Source organism: Centroberyx gerrardi, chromosome 3 (assembly GCF_048128805.1).
Source record: "Centroberyx gerrardi isolate f3 chromosome 3, fCenGer3.hap1.cur.20231027, whole genome shotgun sequence".
In the NCBI taxonomy this organism is placed as follows: Eukaryota; Metazoa; Chordata; class Actinopteri; order Beryciformes; family Berycidae; genus Centroberyx; species Centroberyx gerrardi.
Window position 1 is genome coordinate 23428855 of NC_135999.1, and position 18215 is coordinate 23447069.

Sequence of the window (18215 nt, forward strand, 5' to 3'; positions counted from 1 at the left end):
CTCATTGCTGTTCATGAATGAAAATGTGTTTTTTCTTTGCATTGATAAGTTTTAATGCTGCTTTCTGTGCCTCATTATAGTCTCTATAGTTTTTCATTATTATTATTATTATTGGGAGTTTAAACCCCTTATGAGGAAGAGAATTTCAGGATACTATACTAATATCACTGAAAAAATATATAGGAATATATTAGGAATATCATATTGATACTATTGGAGATAAAAACACACCATAGAGTATGATAAAGTCACTATAAACTCACTGAAGATTACCACAGACAAATAATAAGTCCATATCGGAATATTATATTGCATTTTCGTTAGGAGATATTGCCTGATGCTTTTCAGATTTTCACAACGACTTGTTTTAGGCGTTTGACCTTACAACAGTTCCTTGTTGACAAAACAGGCAGCTGATTGTGCGCCATTTATAACTGTAATTATTTACTCAAATTTGCAGTATAGTGACTGGTAACATTCAGTTGAGGTGTTTTTCTAGTGACACTTTGTTTTTATTTTGGTCTGTCACACGAACAACAGTGCTGACGTTTCATGACAGCCTCGCCGCCCCACAGAGCTACACAGTGCATTCTGGGTCCAACCCAAGATGGCTGCGCCCTTGCAGAAGTGCTGAAGAAGTGCCTCTCTGGAGAAATTGTTGGGATTGCCTCTGAATTTCGCGGAAACCATCGCACGAAATTAGCTACAGCGACACACCGCTGTACAGGGAGACCATACGACCGAAGTCATCGATAAGTGGGGTCGGTGCTCCGTGTGGCTGTGGCAGACTGTCCGTGTGAAGATGGGCCTCGTCTCAAGCCCCTTCCCATAGCGAAGAGCCGTGGGGAGAGGACCCGCAGATTCCCCTGCAAACACATACCCGTCGAACTTGGACTTGACGGGTTTGACATTATATACAGGCTGTGGACGCTGCCATACAATTTTCTGGCCAGGATTGTTTGCGCGACCGTATCTGTCATCGTCAGGAGACGGAGAGGTTCCCAAGCCCGGGTTGATCATCCTACCGCACCAAGGTCTGCATGCATCTGCACGCTTCGCTGCCACGACAAGCGCCATTTCTGCACATCTGCTCTGTCCCACTTGTCAGCTTGGTCGTAATGTTTCACTCTTTCGCAAGCTAACTGGAAATGGTTTAAATAGCAGTAGTCTGCTTTGCAGTTTGACAGCTGACAGCAAAAGGCAGAGCCAGCTTCAGTGAGAGCTGTCAAATTAGCCGAGCTAGCTTAGCTAACATGTTAGTGAATGTTAGCGGTTAGCCAGCCGGTTTATTTGCTAACTAGCTTAGCGGCTGCTCGCTAAGAAGCCGGTTGTATTACCAAGTTTAACGCTGCTAGGCCAGGTTAACGTTAGTTCATACAGTTGTCCGTAACATGAGTTATTACACTGGACTGACCAGCTCCTCGTCCGTGGCTCGAGCTGTGTTCACGTGGCCAGTTCGAGCCTCATCATGGCACGATCCAGGTGCTGCTCTGGTTGTGGAAATGTGACAGCTAGGATAATACGTGTAAAAAGTACTGGACAAGCTGAAGCAGCTAATCAGTTCGCAAACAGAATTGCACTGGTGACTTGAAGGATTCCAGATGTGGGCGTACTGAGTTTCACCCATGCTTCCTTGGTGTTATTGTTGTCATTCAAGCAGGAGATTCACAACAGTGCATTGCAAAATGACTCATTCCTTTTATGTCATGCACTAAGGGAAGGAAACCATTTTTTCTTTTTTTTGCCTAGAGGCCACAGTCACTAAAATCACAAAATACAATAGCCATTTTCACTATTTAAGTGAGAGCACAGCAAATAAACTGCCAAAACTAACAAGCATTTGGCCGGTGACTAGTGTTAATTTCCTACCAAGCACACGCTACAAGTGGCCACAGCAAGTCATCAAATCTAAGTTACTGACATGAGCTCTCTCAACTCTCTCCCCATAGGGCCCTGATGAAAATGGACTCAGACTTGCTTCATTCACCGGCCGTGGGCCTTGCCGAGGAAGAGGAGCCTGACATGAATGACTGGAAACTTCCACTGGCCTTCATGAAGAAACGCCACTCGGAGAAGATCGAGGGCTCCAAGGCGCTGGCGCAGAGCTGGAGGATGAAGGACAGGGTAATTATCTGCTCATCTATATTTTGAGTATTTCAGCAGGTTAAGGATGCTGTCTGAATGGAGCTGTGCTGAGGTGTCGTTTGAAGTCGTTGGGTCTCTTTGTCCCGTCGCTCTGCTCTGCTCTGCATCCCTTCAGCCATGGATGTAGGGCACCCAAAGTTTTTGAGGGGGTATAAACTTCTGCAGGCATATCTACAATGCAAATCAATAGGGAACACAGATATTAACATTTTTGGCAGCTATGCAATATTACTTTTTCATATACAAATATCTGTGGTGGTGCCAAGTTATTTGTGGAAGGAACTAATAATATGAGGAATGGGGAAAGTAGATTACCAAGGTATGATTTATTACACAGAATAATGACTAGATATTGCAAATCTAAAGTAGCAGAAAATCCCTGAGTCTTTTATATCTTAGAAATGGTAGACATCAAACTTATGAGCCCTTAGTGTGAATGGGAAAGATGCTAGTGCCTATATCTGGAAACGAGTAACAATAAGTTCAGGGAGACCCTCTTGCAGACAGCAGTGTGGCTGACTCAACGTGTATACATTGTGAATTAGTGTCTAGTCAAAGATATTTGTTTTGCACCTGCTTTAGTAAACAGCATGCGTTCGACTATCCTATCTCCCCTGGTGAAGCGGCGAACTAAAAGTGACGGCAGCCTCAATAGGGGTTGGGTGCTTTGATTTCATTGACATGCATGATAAACCTTAAGTGGGCATGAACTACTGTGCAGTGGGGTGCAACGAAATGATCTCTCTTCCGATGTCCTGGTTAAAATCTGCAGAATCTTTTGTGGTCGATCTTTTGTCCGTGCCAACCAGAGACGGATGATTTTGAGAGCAGAATAGTAATTTGATTGTCCAATTTGATGTCCCTGTAAATGGAGTTTCAGCTTGCTGACATGCATATTTAACCATCCTCCCTGCCAGCTCTCAGAATTGCTTAAAGTTAAACATATTTTATCTCATTAAAGAGACAAGTCAAACGCATTTAAGCCACACATTGCGCTTTGAGAGGACATCAGTCTTTTAAGCAGCCAGGCTTGCAGCAGCGAACCAGCCCTCATCCTAGCCTTTATTATTGTTCTACTTTTGTGCAATTCATTTTATTCTGCTTTAGGCTACCCACGCTACGCTGTGACAGGGGAATCTCAAAGCTTTCCCTCATGAATGGTTACAGTGGGTTTCTCGGCTGCTCAGCTCTCATAAAGCTGGCGTTTGATCCACTGCAGTGCTACCTACCTGATTATTTCATTGCCTCACGGCTATGGAGAGCTATAGTTATAATAATGCCGAATGCCACATAGTCATACATAACCCTGGCAGACTCGGCACCCATTGTAGACATTCACCCAAATGAAATTTTAACGCCGCACTGCTGTTAGGACATCACTAGAATTACACTACATTGCCTGGTGAACTGTCAAGCTTCAGGGAAATGTTGAATAAGAAGGCATCATTAAATGTGAGTCTGGTATTGATTTAAAAGAGGTAATAGGGGCTGGCTGAAATGGCCCAACTCTTCATCGGGCACTCCTATCAGAAAGTCAGACTAAATCGACTGTGTAACATTTATCATCATTGCAAATTCTCGCTCAGAGCGTTTTTCAGGCCGCAGACCCACATTTTTGCACAAGTGAGATTGTGTCCTTTCACGTCCGGAGTCAAAGAGAACTCGAAGTAAAGAGAATATTTTGTTTGTGTTTGACACAGGAAGAATTTGGCTTTGAATATAACTCTGGCCCGGTGTCAAACCTAGCTTTTGTCCACTGCCTCTAGAGGTGGGCCAAGGTTGGACTCTAAGCCTGTCTTTGATTGTTAACACTACAAAAATCGCTGAATAATGGGTCTGTCCAATACTTACTAAAAAAAATCAGATTTTCCTGAATATTATGATTGTGATATGAATCATGTGGGCCCAGCTACTTTTATGCAGTTTATCTTTTCATCACTCAAAAAATGTCACTAAAACTGAGTGGACAAGGAAATGCTTGATTAGTTTAATTTGAATCAAATTGAAGATTTTCTCTAACATACAGCTTTGTTTGTAGGTCAGGGATGAGGCGTAGCGCATGAATACTTTGTTTAGGAAGTTTTCTTTAACAGCCTTGCCCCAGAGAAAAATTTGTAGCCTCTTGAGACTTTGAAATTTCAGCAGTCAATGCTGCAGTTTTGATGTTTTTTTTATATATTGTTCAGCCCTACGAAAAATGACTCATTCTGTAGCTCAGTGGGCTCATGCGCTCATGATACTGTAGATTGCTTTGGATAAACGCATCATCTAATGGCATATGTATGTTATGTTATGTTTTTGCTATTACTGGGTCTTATTCTGCAAACTTCAGACATTTCCTCTCCAGTTGCCCAGTGGTGCTCACATACTTGCCTTGCAGCACTAATTGTTTTGGGAGATTTAAGCTGATGGATAGTAATTGTAGCAGTGAGGATGTCTCCTCAGTTGGTATATGAACAGTTAAGCCTGGGCAGAGCAGTGTCCAGTGATAGGGCTATCGAGTGGGCCGTAAGTGATGTTCTGCACCGTGGGAAATCAGAGGACTAGCACACACTCATGCATGTACACACACACACACACACATACACACACACATGCAGTTGTCACAGTATGAAGGAGAACATGGGAGGAGCGGGGGAGGCCGCACAATTACAAGGCCCATTGGTCAAAATGGGGTCTTTATTCCCTGTGGGGCTGATGTCTGCGATTGAGTTGTGACTATGTCTGTCTGTGTGTGTGTGTGTGTGTGTCTGTGCAACTGTGCACAGCTATGCGTGTGTCGACTGCACCTGCTAAGCACAATTGTGATAACGGTGTTCAGATACAAGAGCGGCTATCAGTATTGTACAGTATAGTACAAGGTCAGGGCCAGCTTCAGATGGCAAGCGCCTCCCCTTTAACCAATAAAAAGTGACCTAATCATTGATTAGGAAGCAATCAGACAGACATGGAGGCAGACAAGCTTGTATGTTGCCCCAGAGCCACTGATCAGAGCCCTATTAGTGTTGTAAGTAGTGTTAATTGGACAGAGAGGAGAGAAGAGGAGAGGTGTGATTAGAGCAGGTCCAGCACCTCATTCCCTTTACTGGACTGGCAGACCTGCAGCGTCAAATGGATGGAGTCCTGTAGAGAGGGAATGAAGGACTGGGATTGGACTTGGTACTGATGTTAATTTTGGGTTGATTTAGTCAGTTTGCACATAAAGCGACAGCAAGAAAGGGGAACAATAAAAAATAAGCCAATAAAATCAACAGTTTCTGTATTTCTGGAGGCAAAACATAGTTTGTTGTTTTAGGCCAATTTGCAATCTTGCAGTCACAGTGAACAGAGAAGGTGATGTCTGTCTATTGAAAGCAAATAAATCTGAACCTCGACCAGATAAGATAACTTACTGATTGCAGCAGGGCTTTAACCATCGCAGATCCACGGCCGCTACAGTTGGTCTCCACACATGCATCAACACCTTTCCTCTGACTGAAATCGCCTGTTAAAATAAAGCCAAAAGTATTCAGTAGAAATATCTACTAAATAAATAGAAATACCATTTGGTGGACACTTTTCTCGAAAGCACCTTATAGTACCATGAGATCTCTTTACGTGATAGTTTTTGTTTTAGCTTGGGTGGCCTCAGCTGGAATTAAATCCCTTCCCCTGGCAGTGTTGGTGCCGTACTCAGCTATTCATGACCAATTATAAGACGATTTTCAGCTATATATGACCAATTACATGACCATGTTCAAACGCAGACATAACTCACAGATTCTTAACATAGGGAACATGCCTCAGAGCTGGATGTGAATCGACCTACCTTGCACGCATGGAAACTTTTTCTTCCCTCGCTGTTGTTATGCTTCACAATCCCCTGTGGAACTGGTATGGAGAGCTGTGTGACGTCAAACAGAGAGGCAGACATCTTGATGCACATGTCCATCCCTTCACAGTCTACCTTTGTAGCATGGTTTTCTTTGCTGCACCTGCCAGCATCCTGTCTCTCTCTCTGATGCCCATTCCTCCCAGCCTGACTTTCTATCAGCCCCTGAAATGGCGTCGGGGATACATATTTTTAGGGCTCTGTGCTTATGGGGGCTGTTCAGCTTGTTGAGCATGAAGATGGATCAGAATTTACTTTATTTGCCAATAAGAAATGTACAGGAATTAGTCTTGGTCGCAGTTGTGCAGCGATGGGGAGAATGAGCAAAGAGGAAAGTGCACGGTGTACAGTACAATAGGCAGTAGATTAGACGTAACACTTTGCTAATATAGGCTACATGCAGCATTTGGTCACTATGTGCATTCAAGCAGCAGGACATGCAGTATGGCTGCAGCTGTAGAGGAGGTATTGTGAGTGTCCAGTACTGCATTGGGCCAGTGCCATGAGGAAGCTCTGTTGGTGTCATGTGGGCTTTTAGTGGTGATTAAGGCGCTCTAAACACCACAGCTCCATTTCTTCGAGTGCTGTCTCTCAAGATAGAGCAGTGTTGTCCATTGAACTGGCTCTGTGATCAGTGTTGCCCGTTTGGCTACGGTGTCACTAGATTTGGCGACTTTTCAGACCCTCCTGGTGACTTTATTTCTCAAAAGTGATTAGCGACAAATCTGGCAACTTTTTCTGACCATGGGGAACAATGTTAACGTGTTGAATCCTGAAGTATTTGCTAGGGATGCACCGATCCGATACTGATATCGGATATCGGTCCGATACTGACTCAAATAGCTGGATCGGGTATCGGTGACAATGGGGCCGATCTATTCAATTCAATTCTATGTTTATGTCTACGTGCGCATACTACGTCATGCGTCAGCAGCGCGCCGGTAGACCCGGCCATTTGCCTTCGGTCCGTCCGGTGGCTCCTCCGGTCCAGCAGCTCCGGAGGATCCCGGAGGATCCCGGAGGATCCCGCCTGCCGTGCGCAGCGTCTCCCGCACTGAATTCTCGCTCGTGGGGTGCGAGCCTCCCGCAGCTAGCATCCAGGCTAACAAGCTAACCTGGCGCCCAACCCTCATAACAGAGCCGGGGTCGGGGTGAGCTGACCGGGGGTCGGGGTGAGCTGACCGGGGGTCGGTGCTGATGCTCGGTAGTTAAAAACACACCTGCATGAATACTTTGTCTCGGTTATATGTTTAAACTCTCCCGGGTCACCGCGCGGCCGAGCAGGCTGCCATTTAACCTGCGAGGTAAAGTAGTTTTCCACCAATTATACAATCGGCGCCAGACTCCATTCATAAATCCAAGGTTTACGGGGACTCGGCTGTAGGTCAACGTTGTTTCCTGCCACAACACGATTTAAAGTGTTTTCCGTGTTCGTCAGGTACTGCTGCTCCATTCGGCCGACACATAGTCAGACTAACATACCTTGATTTTTTTTCTGAGGGCTGTTTCATAAAGCAAGATTACCAGTTAAGCCAGAGTTATTTCAGTAATTTAGGTTTATTCTGCATATTTTGAATGTTTTGTTTTTACCAAGTTACTTGTTTGTACTACTTGTGTGAATTGTGATTTAATTTATCAAGTTTGTTTGCACTAGTTTGTGACTTAACTGTGATTTAATGTTTACATTTTGTTCTCATTTGATGCAGTTGTATTGTTTTATACTGGAATTTTAATTCTTGACCAATTTGTTGCTGCATTTAAAAGGTTTACACTTGAATTGTAATTCCTGTTAATTTTGAAGATGTTTTACCAAGTTGCTGGAGCACGATTATTTATTATTTTAATAATAAATAACAATTGAGTACATTTATATCTATGTATTTATTTGTTACATTTTGTTTTACAAAGTTAGGAAAGCAATGTTAAAGTCAAGCCTGATGTTGCCTTACACATAAAAGAATGATCCCAGTCTCTTCCACACAGTGAGGCATAGCCTACAGTTTATTAATTAAACACTGGTATCGGATCGGTACTCTGTATCGGCCGATACCCAAAGCCCAGTTATCGGTATCGGTATCTGGACTGAAAAAGTCGGATCGGTGCATCCCTAGTATTTGCTGACAAATTGACATGACTGATGCCGATTTTTTTTGCAACTTGTTTGTCTAAACCAAAGAGGTCTGATGAACACAGCCTCTGTTCAGGTGAGCAGAGATAACACGGCGCAGATTTTTAGTCAGTCGTCCTTGTTGCATCAGAGAGACTGAACAAGGTCTAGCCACAGCTGTGCCCTTTGACCCCGTATGTGTGTTTTTGTTGGTGCCGGCTGTTTGACTGGCATGCCCCGGGCCAAATGGCTCGAACTGTGTCCTGTCACAATGTTCATGTTTGTTTATATCACTTGCATCGCCATGCCAGCCTTTTCCAGTTAGCACCTCATGGTCTCGACCTAGTTACACTCCAGAGCACCGATATGTCGGCACTTTGAGAGAGTTGATGGTTGAAATTTTTGAACCAGCCAACAGAACAGAAGTTCAGTGATGGAAGTTCAGTTTCCATCATCATCAGTGTCCCGACTGTCCATCAGTGTTGTACATTTCTTTTTTCTTTGCCCTCGTCACTATCAGAAACACTCGCACAGTAAGGCTAGTGTGATTCACCATGTCATCCACGACATTCCATCACACTATTTTAATATTTCTCATCAACAGCTTAGCCGTTGCTTTTGTTTTCCCCGATGCACGCAGCACTGTTGTAGTTCACACAGTGACAGCACATTGTTGGTGAAATGCTTTTGTTACACCAGAATGCAGCATCGACAAAGCAGTCTGTTTCACTGTAGATTTTGTTGACTTGGCTTGCAGGTGTTTGTAAAACAATGTACTTCCTTGAGATCTTTCATTTGTAAATCGCAGGCTAGAGTTTTAATTGATGTGATGTGACCTCTTTTGTACTATCAAACAATGACTCTAGTTTTGATCTTTTAATTTCGAGGGAAGGAGGATTTTGAATAAACTTTAAGTCTGTCTCCCTGATAATGAATTGTTCAGACTTGAACTTTGTGAGATGATGAGACATTTTCTCTAGCCTACATTTTCTCTCGTCTCCTTCCCTGCTGCTTTTCACACACGTGTCGCCTGCTGCGTTCTTCGACATTGGAATAATTGAATCAATACATCATCAATAACCAAGTCCATTGTAATAATGTGGAAATGAGGCAGGTGTTTTGTGCTGCTTTATCTTCTGTATCATTAGTTGAATTCAATCAATGTACACAGTCCATTAGCTAGAATATAGACTTTCAGCCACGGAGGCCTGAAAAGAAAATGTATTTGCAAAGCACTATAAATAATTACAGGCTAGTGATTTTATATTGGTATTGAATCGTGGTAGCAGGGCTGGCATGGTGAATAAGGACACTGTTCTGAAACCAAAAGGCCAAGACTCAAGCCCCCCTTTGTTAGCAAGCACTGCTGAAGTGTCCTTGATCAAGATACTGATTCCCTACCAGCTCCAGGCGCAGGTCTGCAGCCGACCCTCTGCTCTGACCTCCATGAGGCGAGGGAAAACCAAAAGACAAGTTTCTCCTCGGGGTCTCAATAGAGTATCACAAAAAAGCACTCAATTGGCATTTCAAACAAACGAGGCTGCCACAAGCTGTATCTCTCTCTCATTTATATGCATTTGAGATATTTAAATTTTTATACATCTGTGGGATTTCCGGATTTCCAAGAGTGATTTTCTCATATCCTCAAAAGACGAGCGGTTTTATCAAGCCCGCTAATTGCATATCTGGCTTCCAGCCTGCTGCTTTCTTCGTGTTATCACTCCATCTCAGTTTATATCACATTTCTTTTCCTCCTCGTATTGTAGTTGTAACGAGGGGAAGGTTAATGGGGAGGAACGAAATACAAGATTGATCGAAGAAGAGTGTTAGTTTTTAGTGGGAATGATTACGGATGTTAAATTCTGTGTCTATTAGTGGAGATGGATATGGGGAGTTGTGTAGGTGAGCAGTGGAAGGTAGAAAACTGGTATTTTGGCACGATTCCTCCCCCTCAGGGTTTTTCTCCGGCTCTAAAAGAAGCTTAGCTGGTGCCTAAGCTCGGCTGCTCTGGCTTTGTCATCGCAGCCAACTTAACACCCGTACCCTTTCTATTCCAATTTTATGCTTTTATAGACACTAGTTTTCAGCATAGACTAACGTAACAATGTCCTAGTTGAGTTCTTCTTGATATATCCATTGGAAAAAAAACCCACTCATTGTATTCAAGGACTAGACTTAATGCATGCCCTTGAAATCGGCCCCTCTCTCTCTCTCGTCTTGTGGATTTGCAGCTGAAGCCTCCGATGGCTGACCTGTTGCAGTCAGCTAGCTATAGCGCGCCTGGAGGAGATCAATGCCCTCCACTATTTTAATAGCTTCATTTACTGCAGGGCTAACAAATGGAATAATCAGGGGCCATTGATCCACGTAGTGAGAGGTGCTGGGGGCCGAAGGGGAGTCCAGAGAGGGCAGGGAGGGGAAAGGCTGGAAGGTTATTAATGAGAGGAGGACAGCCACCAATTACCCACATGGGCCCAGACGGGAAGACATGCGCATACATACTCACCAAGACACATACATGTACTCTCTCTCTCTCTCTGTGTCTCTCTTCTCCCCTCTCACTCTCGCTCTCTCTCTCTCGCTCTCTCGCTCTCTATATTTCAGCAAAGGGCCAAACTGTGTGCCAAAGAGCAAAGCATTGTGAAAGCTTGCACTCCTCTGAGGCTCTGCCACATTTTCTCTCTCTCTCTCTCTCTCTCTCTCTCTCTCTCTCTCTCTCTCTCTCTCTCTCTCTCTCTCTCTCTCTCTCTCTCTCTCTCTCTCTCTCCCTCTCCCTCCTCCCCTTTCTCCTCACACAGGAGAAGGATTTATGAGATTATTGGAAATCCATGAGGTCCAGCAGACCTGTATTAAAATCTAATTTTGTTTAGGCTTTCCTCTCAGATTAATGTTAACAATCAAATTAACAGGCCAGGGCCGCCCATTTGATAAAGAGCCACTTGTTATGGGTGGAACAGCGTTTTGGCCCGGTGGGAAGCCTGGCTTAGCCCCGCTCTCTGTTTCTGTCCTGCTCAGCTTTCACACCTTCCTCTTATTGCTCCTCCATTTTTCTTACTCTCTTCAGCCCTCCTGCCTCCCTTTCTTTTGTGTTACATTTGATTGTATGTGTTAAAACCCAGACATGACGATGCCAGCAATGAGCTGTGTTTTTTTAAATTGGCCCCAGGTACAGCCTGGACTCGAGTCTAAATCGATTGTCGATTTGGTTCTCACACTGGCCCGCTTCCCACAGATAAAAACCAGCTTACATACTCCAATTCTGTTTGCTTTTAGTTAATCCCCTTTATGCCTTTATGTGAACTAAAACCCCACTTGGCACGCTGCAGTTACAAACCAACAAACACAGTGACAAGCCCAAGGTCTGACAATTTACTCCAGGGCAGGAAAACTAATTTACTACTACAGGCCACAGCGGCTGTTAAATCCCAATATTCACCAGCCGCTTTGACTATTTTACCTGCCAACTAGATTTCTAGATGTTGGCTTAAGTTTACCAGCATTTATCTGGTGGGTGGTCGTTAATTTCCCAGCCTAGTGAGTGGTGACTCATACTTTGTGTTTGCCGATGTAGGGAAGGGGATTTGTGGAACAAATAAGCTGACAAATGAATGGGGGGAAAATGCGGACCACATCTGGCTGCCGTCACACCCAAATGCCACTTTGTACTGTGATGATGAGTTGGAACAGAAAAACACTATCTCTCATTCATCTCTATTATTCTCATGCAAATGAGTATCAAATGTATTATTAATTGCCTGCATTGGATGCTGGGTGGAAACAAATAATTTCATTAGTGCTGTTTATATTATGATGTTAATCATCTTGGCGTCTTGAGCTAGTTAATTGTGTTCATGATTAAGTGAGACCACTTTGCTGACATGAGTGTACTCTCTTCTCCTGGCAGTGCCTTGCATGACCAAAAAGTTTGAGTACTGTTTATGTATCGTTAGAGCAGGCATTTCTTTAATGTGTGTGTGTGTGTGTTTTAAGTAAAAAAATCTTGGCGTATGTTAAGGCAGAAACTTAATGATCGGAGAGTAATAAAAAATGAAATGGTGGCTTACCGTCTCGCCCAGATAATCAACAGTTTTCTCTGACATTTTGCCTGGCGTGGCAGTAATGGCTTTTTTCTCTTAGGACTTACCTCCCCAAAGCGTGCTGTCATTTCAGCTGTTGTATTGTAAAGGGCAAACCCAACCTGCTTATCCCCACAGGGTCAATGTCTTTGTAGTTTGTTTTATTGGTAAATGTCTTTTTCCAGGTTACTGGTATAGATATTTTACTGTCCCTGTAAAGCTGATAGACAATAGGCGCATTTACATGCACACAAGGCAATTCTGCTCAATCTTTTCATTTGTTTGGCCATGTGAACACCTTAAATCTCATTTCATTCAGTTTTTTAAATGTAGCTGCCTGTAATTATGATTTAGTTACTTCAAAGTCAAAGTCCTTTTTCATCTGGTGTTTCTTTTTTTGTCCAACCCCTGTAAAACCGGATAATTGGGGGAAATCACGTTACTTTGTGCAATGTAAACGCTTTAATCGAGCTATCACCTTAACCTAATTTTTCACAGTAACCAGCGTATTGTGTGCATGCAGTCGTGTTTTCCACATCAGTTTCCATTCATCAGAATAGGTCCATGATGTAGATCGTACCGGTGTTAAAAGGGCAAGGGGTGAGGAGGTCAGGTGAGAATGAATGACGAGTGAGACGATGTAATGTAGTGTGCCTCTGTGTGTGTGTGTGGGTCGTATTGGGTCTTGTCCTACTGAGTCCCACTAGCACACTGACCTTTTCCTCCGTCGGTGGGAAAGCGGAGGGAGCCTTAATTACCTTCATAACAGCAGCTCTCCTAACCCCGCTCATCCCTGGGAGGTAACCACCCAGCACACACACAACCTGCACTCCATAGGTCTGCATTACGCACAGAGACAATACCTCACTGACAATACCTGTAAAAGGTCGCTAATAGGTCCCATTGCACTGACCTACATGTGTGGAAACTGTCAGATGGTTAAACATGGAGCTGTTCATAGATGTGTAGTTATCCATTTCCGTACCCCAACAATATCCAACCATGGCTTGTAGACAGTGAATGAATCCTTTTTAAGATTTCCCAAATTCTGTCTGTGGATTTGCTTCATTTTCTCCATAGATTTACTTCTGTATCTTTTTAAGCATTTTTACACTGAGTAATGCCTGTAATCCTTGTTTTGTTGTCTTAATTGAGCAATGCTCACGATAGACGCACAACACATTTATCTCTCAGTGTTTATTATTTCAGCAGGTATCTTTTAATCATTGTGAGCGGCTGTTATTCCTTATCTGGCTGATGGTACTTTAACATATTTTTGAATTTGAACCTAGGTCAAAACATTGCATCCATCAGAGAAAGTAGAGGCTGCGTTGGGCTTTATCTAAAAGGAGAACGTTAGATGTTAGAAACACACATTATGCAGAAATCTTCCAACACACACCACTGCTTAGAAGTTGTCATAGACATAGTTATAAAGTGACAGCACTTTTGAAAATTACCCAATTTCCTCATGGGGATCATTGAAGTCTCATCTTATTTGTGTGGGTACTCATTGCCTCATTCTAAACAGTTGTGGTGTTGGTGATTTATTGAATCATCATGGATTTTCTGATGTACACATACAGACAAGCACATACATACAGACATATACACACACCGTTTCTTTTAATAGAAACCACTCAAAATAATAATATTATTTCCATGACTGTTTGTACAAAACGTTTGTCTGAAGTCCTGTTTTAAACCCAAATACCTCGATTCTGTCTGCGATTTTGGCAAATCAGAAACCACAGACCCATACAGATTTAAGATGGTGCATGAGAGAATGAGTCCACAGCAGCAGAGATACTGTAGTCAGCTGACCTACGGCTAATTGGAGCCGAGAGGACACAAAGGTCTCCTGATGGTTAAGCACAGTCTGTCCCTGGGTAAATGACATTGGCTATCAGGCTTTTATCTACAAAGAGAGAGGCTGATGAAACGGTGAGTCGTCAGCTGTGGCCGAGCGCTGCCATCAACAAACAATTGTCCTGCTGAAATCGATCGCCATCATCAATAGCGGAGATGAGAAGTTGGTGTAGACCAGCTATACTGCAGTTACTGTCAACATTTTTATTGCTGCAGGCAGCACAGCTTGAGCACAATCTCAAGGAATGCGTTAGCTTGCTCCAGGGGAAAGCAGCATGCTACAACTGTACAGAAACACTGGCCTTGATGGATGTAAGGGGAAACATACCAGACGAGGTCCCTTTCACCATCAAATATCAACTCTAACATCTTTCTCTTATTTATTCCTAAATTTGTAACTGCCCTGTCCACTTGGCAGCAGCTATATAACTGACCTCTGTCTTGGAGAGAAAGAGACACATCTGTAATGCAGATATTTTGTGTTGTGTAGTCGTCTGTTTTATGACGTGCTTTGCGATTGTACTACATGTCTACAAAGGTGTTATACAGTTAAAGTTTACTTACGTCAGTGACCCAAAGCCAGTGTGGGATATGACACCGGACAGCATGAAAGCTATTGATCGGCCTGAGTGGCAGCTCCTGTGGCCAGCGGTCACTCGCCCTCAGTAAAGCTGCAGGTTGGGGGCAACATGGACTGATGAACGCTGACGTTGTCAGTGACGCACTAGGAATTGTGGAATGAAAGCTGTTTCTGACGTGACGACAGTGAAGATGGACTGATAGGTCAAAACTACTACTGCAGTGTGTCATCTGCACTGTAGGTGGCCGATGCTGCCAGCTCAAGCGTGTGCGTGTGCATGCGTGCGTGTGTGTGGAAGGACTCGCCACATACCCCGTGGATCGATGGTTGTCCCATTTCAGATGACCTGCTTCTCACCCTGCTCTCAGTCCCAGTGGCCTGCTGCCTCTGGGTTAGTTACCTGGCTATCTCAGAGTCTGTGGCTACTGACCTGTATACAACAACACAGCAGTGCACATGTTTAATACAGCACAAGATTTTTGTTTTATATTTATTTATCCAAGGAAGGGCTTTTGCTGAACACGTTTGTGCTTCTTCAGCACCGTCCTGCTTTAAATTCATACAGTCACACATTTACGCCTATGAGCTGCCGAGTACGACAACAGTCTTCTCCTGCTGGCCGCTGAGCAGCCGCTGAGGCAGTTGCAGGTTTAATTCCTTGATCAGTGGCACCTTGATGGCTCGGCATCCAGGGTGGCAGCAGCCTCGAGGTTAGAGAAGTGGGCTTGTGACTGGGATTTCACTGGTTTGAATCCCTGGACCAGCTGGGAAAATGTGGGTGGGGAAAGTGAATAAGTAATGCTTTCTCCTCCCTCAGCAAGTACTGTGGAGTTTCCCTTGGGTAAGACACTTAACCTCCACCGCTCCAGTGGAGCTTCAGTGGCCAACAGCAGCAGACTGTGGTTGCACTGGGAAGCTCCCAGGACTGAGTGTGTGTAACTGTGCAAAAGTGAAGCAGGAAGGTGCTGCAAAAGAGAATGCATGTTCAGTCAAATTTCTCTGGATAAAATTAGGTTTCTAAAAACAAAACAAAAACAAAGGTAGTTATTGAGGGAGGGAAGACCATCGTTCACCTTCCTCACCTGCTCCCTCGAATTATTTGAAAGACTGAAATGCTGCATACTCTGTAGTAGGGCTGCATGATTATGGCTAAAATCCTAATTATGGTGCCAGACATTGTGATTATGATTATTAGTCACAGTAGGTAGTCTCAGTGATTTGAGGAACAAAATTGTTTTACTGGACCTTTTGCATCTTATAACAACATCTTGAGTAGTTTCAACTACAGTACATATTTTAAATGAAATTAAATGTTTCAGTACCGCTGATAACAATATGCAAATAGTCTACGATAATAAATTGTGGAAACTAAGATTATGATATATGATTATACAAGATGGTGCAGCCCTAGTTTGTCAATATTACTGTACAACAACATGGATGAGTTGAATTTTAAGTAGGGGAGATCGAGCTGCCATAGAGCTACTCATAGTACAACATGTGAATTGATAAACTCTCAAGTCAACACTGGTGAAATCTTGTTCAGTTAAGGCTGAGTAGGCTAGGTGATCTGATCTCTGGGCTGTTGAGGCCATTCCAGCTCAACAGAGAGGTAATTATGCTATCAGTCCATGCCAGAGGGTAAAGTGTGTGTGTGTGTGTTGTGTGTGTGTGTGTGTGTGTGTGTGTGGGTCCGACCACTGCAGGTGCTTTGTTCTGTTGTGGGCCTACGCCGGTGGAATGAAATCGGCAAAAAAGTGTGTTTTGTGTGTGAATATACGCTTATCTCTAGTTTGGAGGCATAAATAGTGTGTGTGTGTGTGTGCTCATTTGTCATGAATGTGCATGAAGTGAGACGTGTGTGTGTGTGCGATGTGAGGATAATGTTCTTGAAAGATTGTTCTCTCTGTCTTCCCCTAGATGAAGACGGTGAGTGTAGCTCTGGTGTTGTGTCTCAACGTGGGAGTGGACCCTCCTGACGTGGTCAAGACCTCCCCCTGCGCCAGACTGGAGTGCTGGATAGGTGAGTGTACACACACACACACACACACACACACACACACAACACACACGCAGACAATACACCAACATGAATACAAAACACACACACACTCAAACACAGAACAAAGAGCAGTACATGAGGAGGTTGATTGTTTATAAACTAAAGAACAGTGTGAATTTCATGCGTTGATTTGTGCCTGAGGACATTACAGTGTGTACACATTTCAGTAAAGGTCCTTGCATTGCCCTGACTGCATTCTCTGATCATTTTTTGGGCACTGCCTGGAGCCCAGTTTTATTTCCTAACAACTTGGGTTGTCATAATAATCAATAATTATTATACAAATAAACTTTGTTTTAGTTTTTTTCCCATCAAACAGCAATTGATACTTCTTATAAAGAGGGGGGGACAGAATCTGGACAAAATGCTTCCCTTGGGACATATTTTGCTGATGCACAGCTTCCTCTTTTGTCGAACAAGCATGGAACAACAAACAAATGGTGTTAGTTATGATAATGGGGTAAAATATAAGGCAAACTTGATCTATTTGTAAAGAAACACATTTTCACAGGCATTTACTTTTATGAGTGTGAATATTATGCCAGATGCAAATGGTAAATATGGTGTGAAACACTGGTTCTGGAATATTCTAGTATAGTACTGTTTCTCAAACCAGGTGCCACAGTACATTTTCAGCACTGGTACGCTGTGCAACACTACTACCAACTCCCCTTGCTCTTATTTCTCAGCATTTAGGGATGTTCTCAGTTGTCCCGAGGGATCTTCATGCATAAAGCCCCTGCCGACTAGAGATGAAGCAATCTGCCCCCACCAGAGCCAGATGACGTGACGCAAAACAAAAACAAAGGGAACCGTCCCTATTGAGCAGGAACCTCAAAACCATTGTTTATGTCCCTTGAGACTTGACTCTTAAGAGTGAGGAAAGAACATTAAAGTTGGAGCACAGTTCTAAAAGTTTTCTGCTACTTTTTCCAGTGGCTTCTGAGGACACTGACACTGTGCAGACCTGTCAGTTGCTGTTTGAGAAGTTATTTGGGGGGGCGATTTTTAGGGTTAGAGGCAAGGGAGATATCCTGAGATGCACCAAGGTGTTTAAATTATTACTCACACTCCAGCCAAATGCTAGTAGAACAGCCTACATCTACTATTCAGTGGCCACAGTGTGTGTGTGTGTGTGTGTGTGTGTGTGTGTGTGTGTGTGTGTGTGTGTGAAACCTTCCCCTCCATAAACAGACAGTTTACAGAGACAAATTGTCTCTACACTGTAGTAGGATGACCGCACTAATATATAGGTATAGGCCTTGCTGTTGCAGGGATGTGCATTTTAAACATGGTAGGCGAGTTATTTGACCATAGTTACATATGAAGTGTTTCATCACAAAATGCTGCATATCCATTTTGAGAAAAAAAAGAACAAGAAAATAAATCATCAAAAATTGTAGTATTTTGTGGTTTAAAGTCAGTTAAAATAACTCGTAACTCAAATATTTTTCCAAGAGAATGAAAAGAAAGTAATCATTTTGTAAGAGGAGGTGTTTTTCAAA

The 18215-nt window shown here is 43.4% G+C and overlaps 1 protein-coding gene across 1 annotated transcript in view; it reads left to right on the forward strand.

The window, feature by feature from the left end:
* Positions 1–646: 646 nt before the first annotated feature.
* The window catches only part of rptor (regulatory associated protein of MTOR, complex 1), a 155130-nt gene continuing 137561 nt past the window's right edge, over positions 647–18215 (forward strand). Inside the window, exons 1-3 of the mRNA XM_078282116.1 lie at positions 647–1034; positions 1950–2124; positions 16569–16671. Coding sequence (XP_078138242.1) covers positions 1957–2124; positions 16569–16671 — 271 coding nt within the window. The 5' untranslated portion in view covers positions 647–1034; positions 1950–1956. The remainder of the gene's footprint in view (positions 1035–1949; positions 2125–16568; positions 16672–18215) is intronic.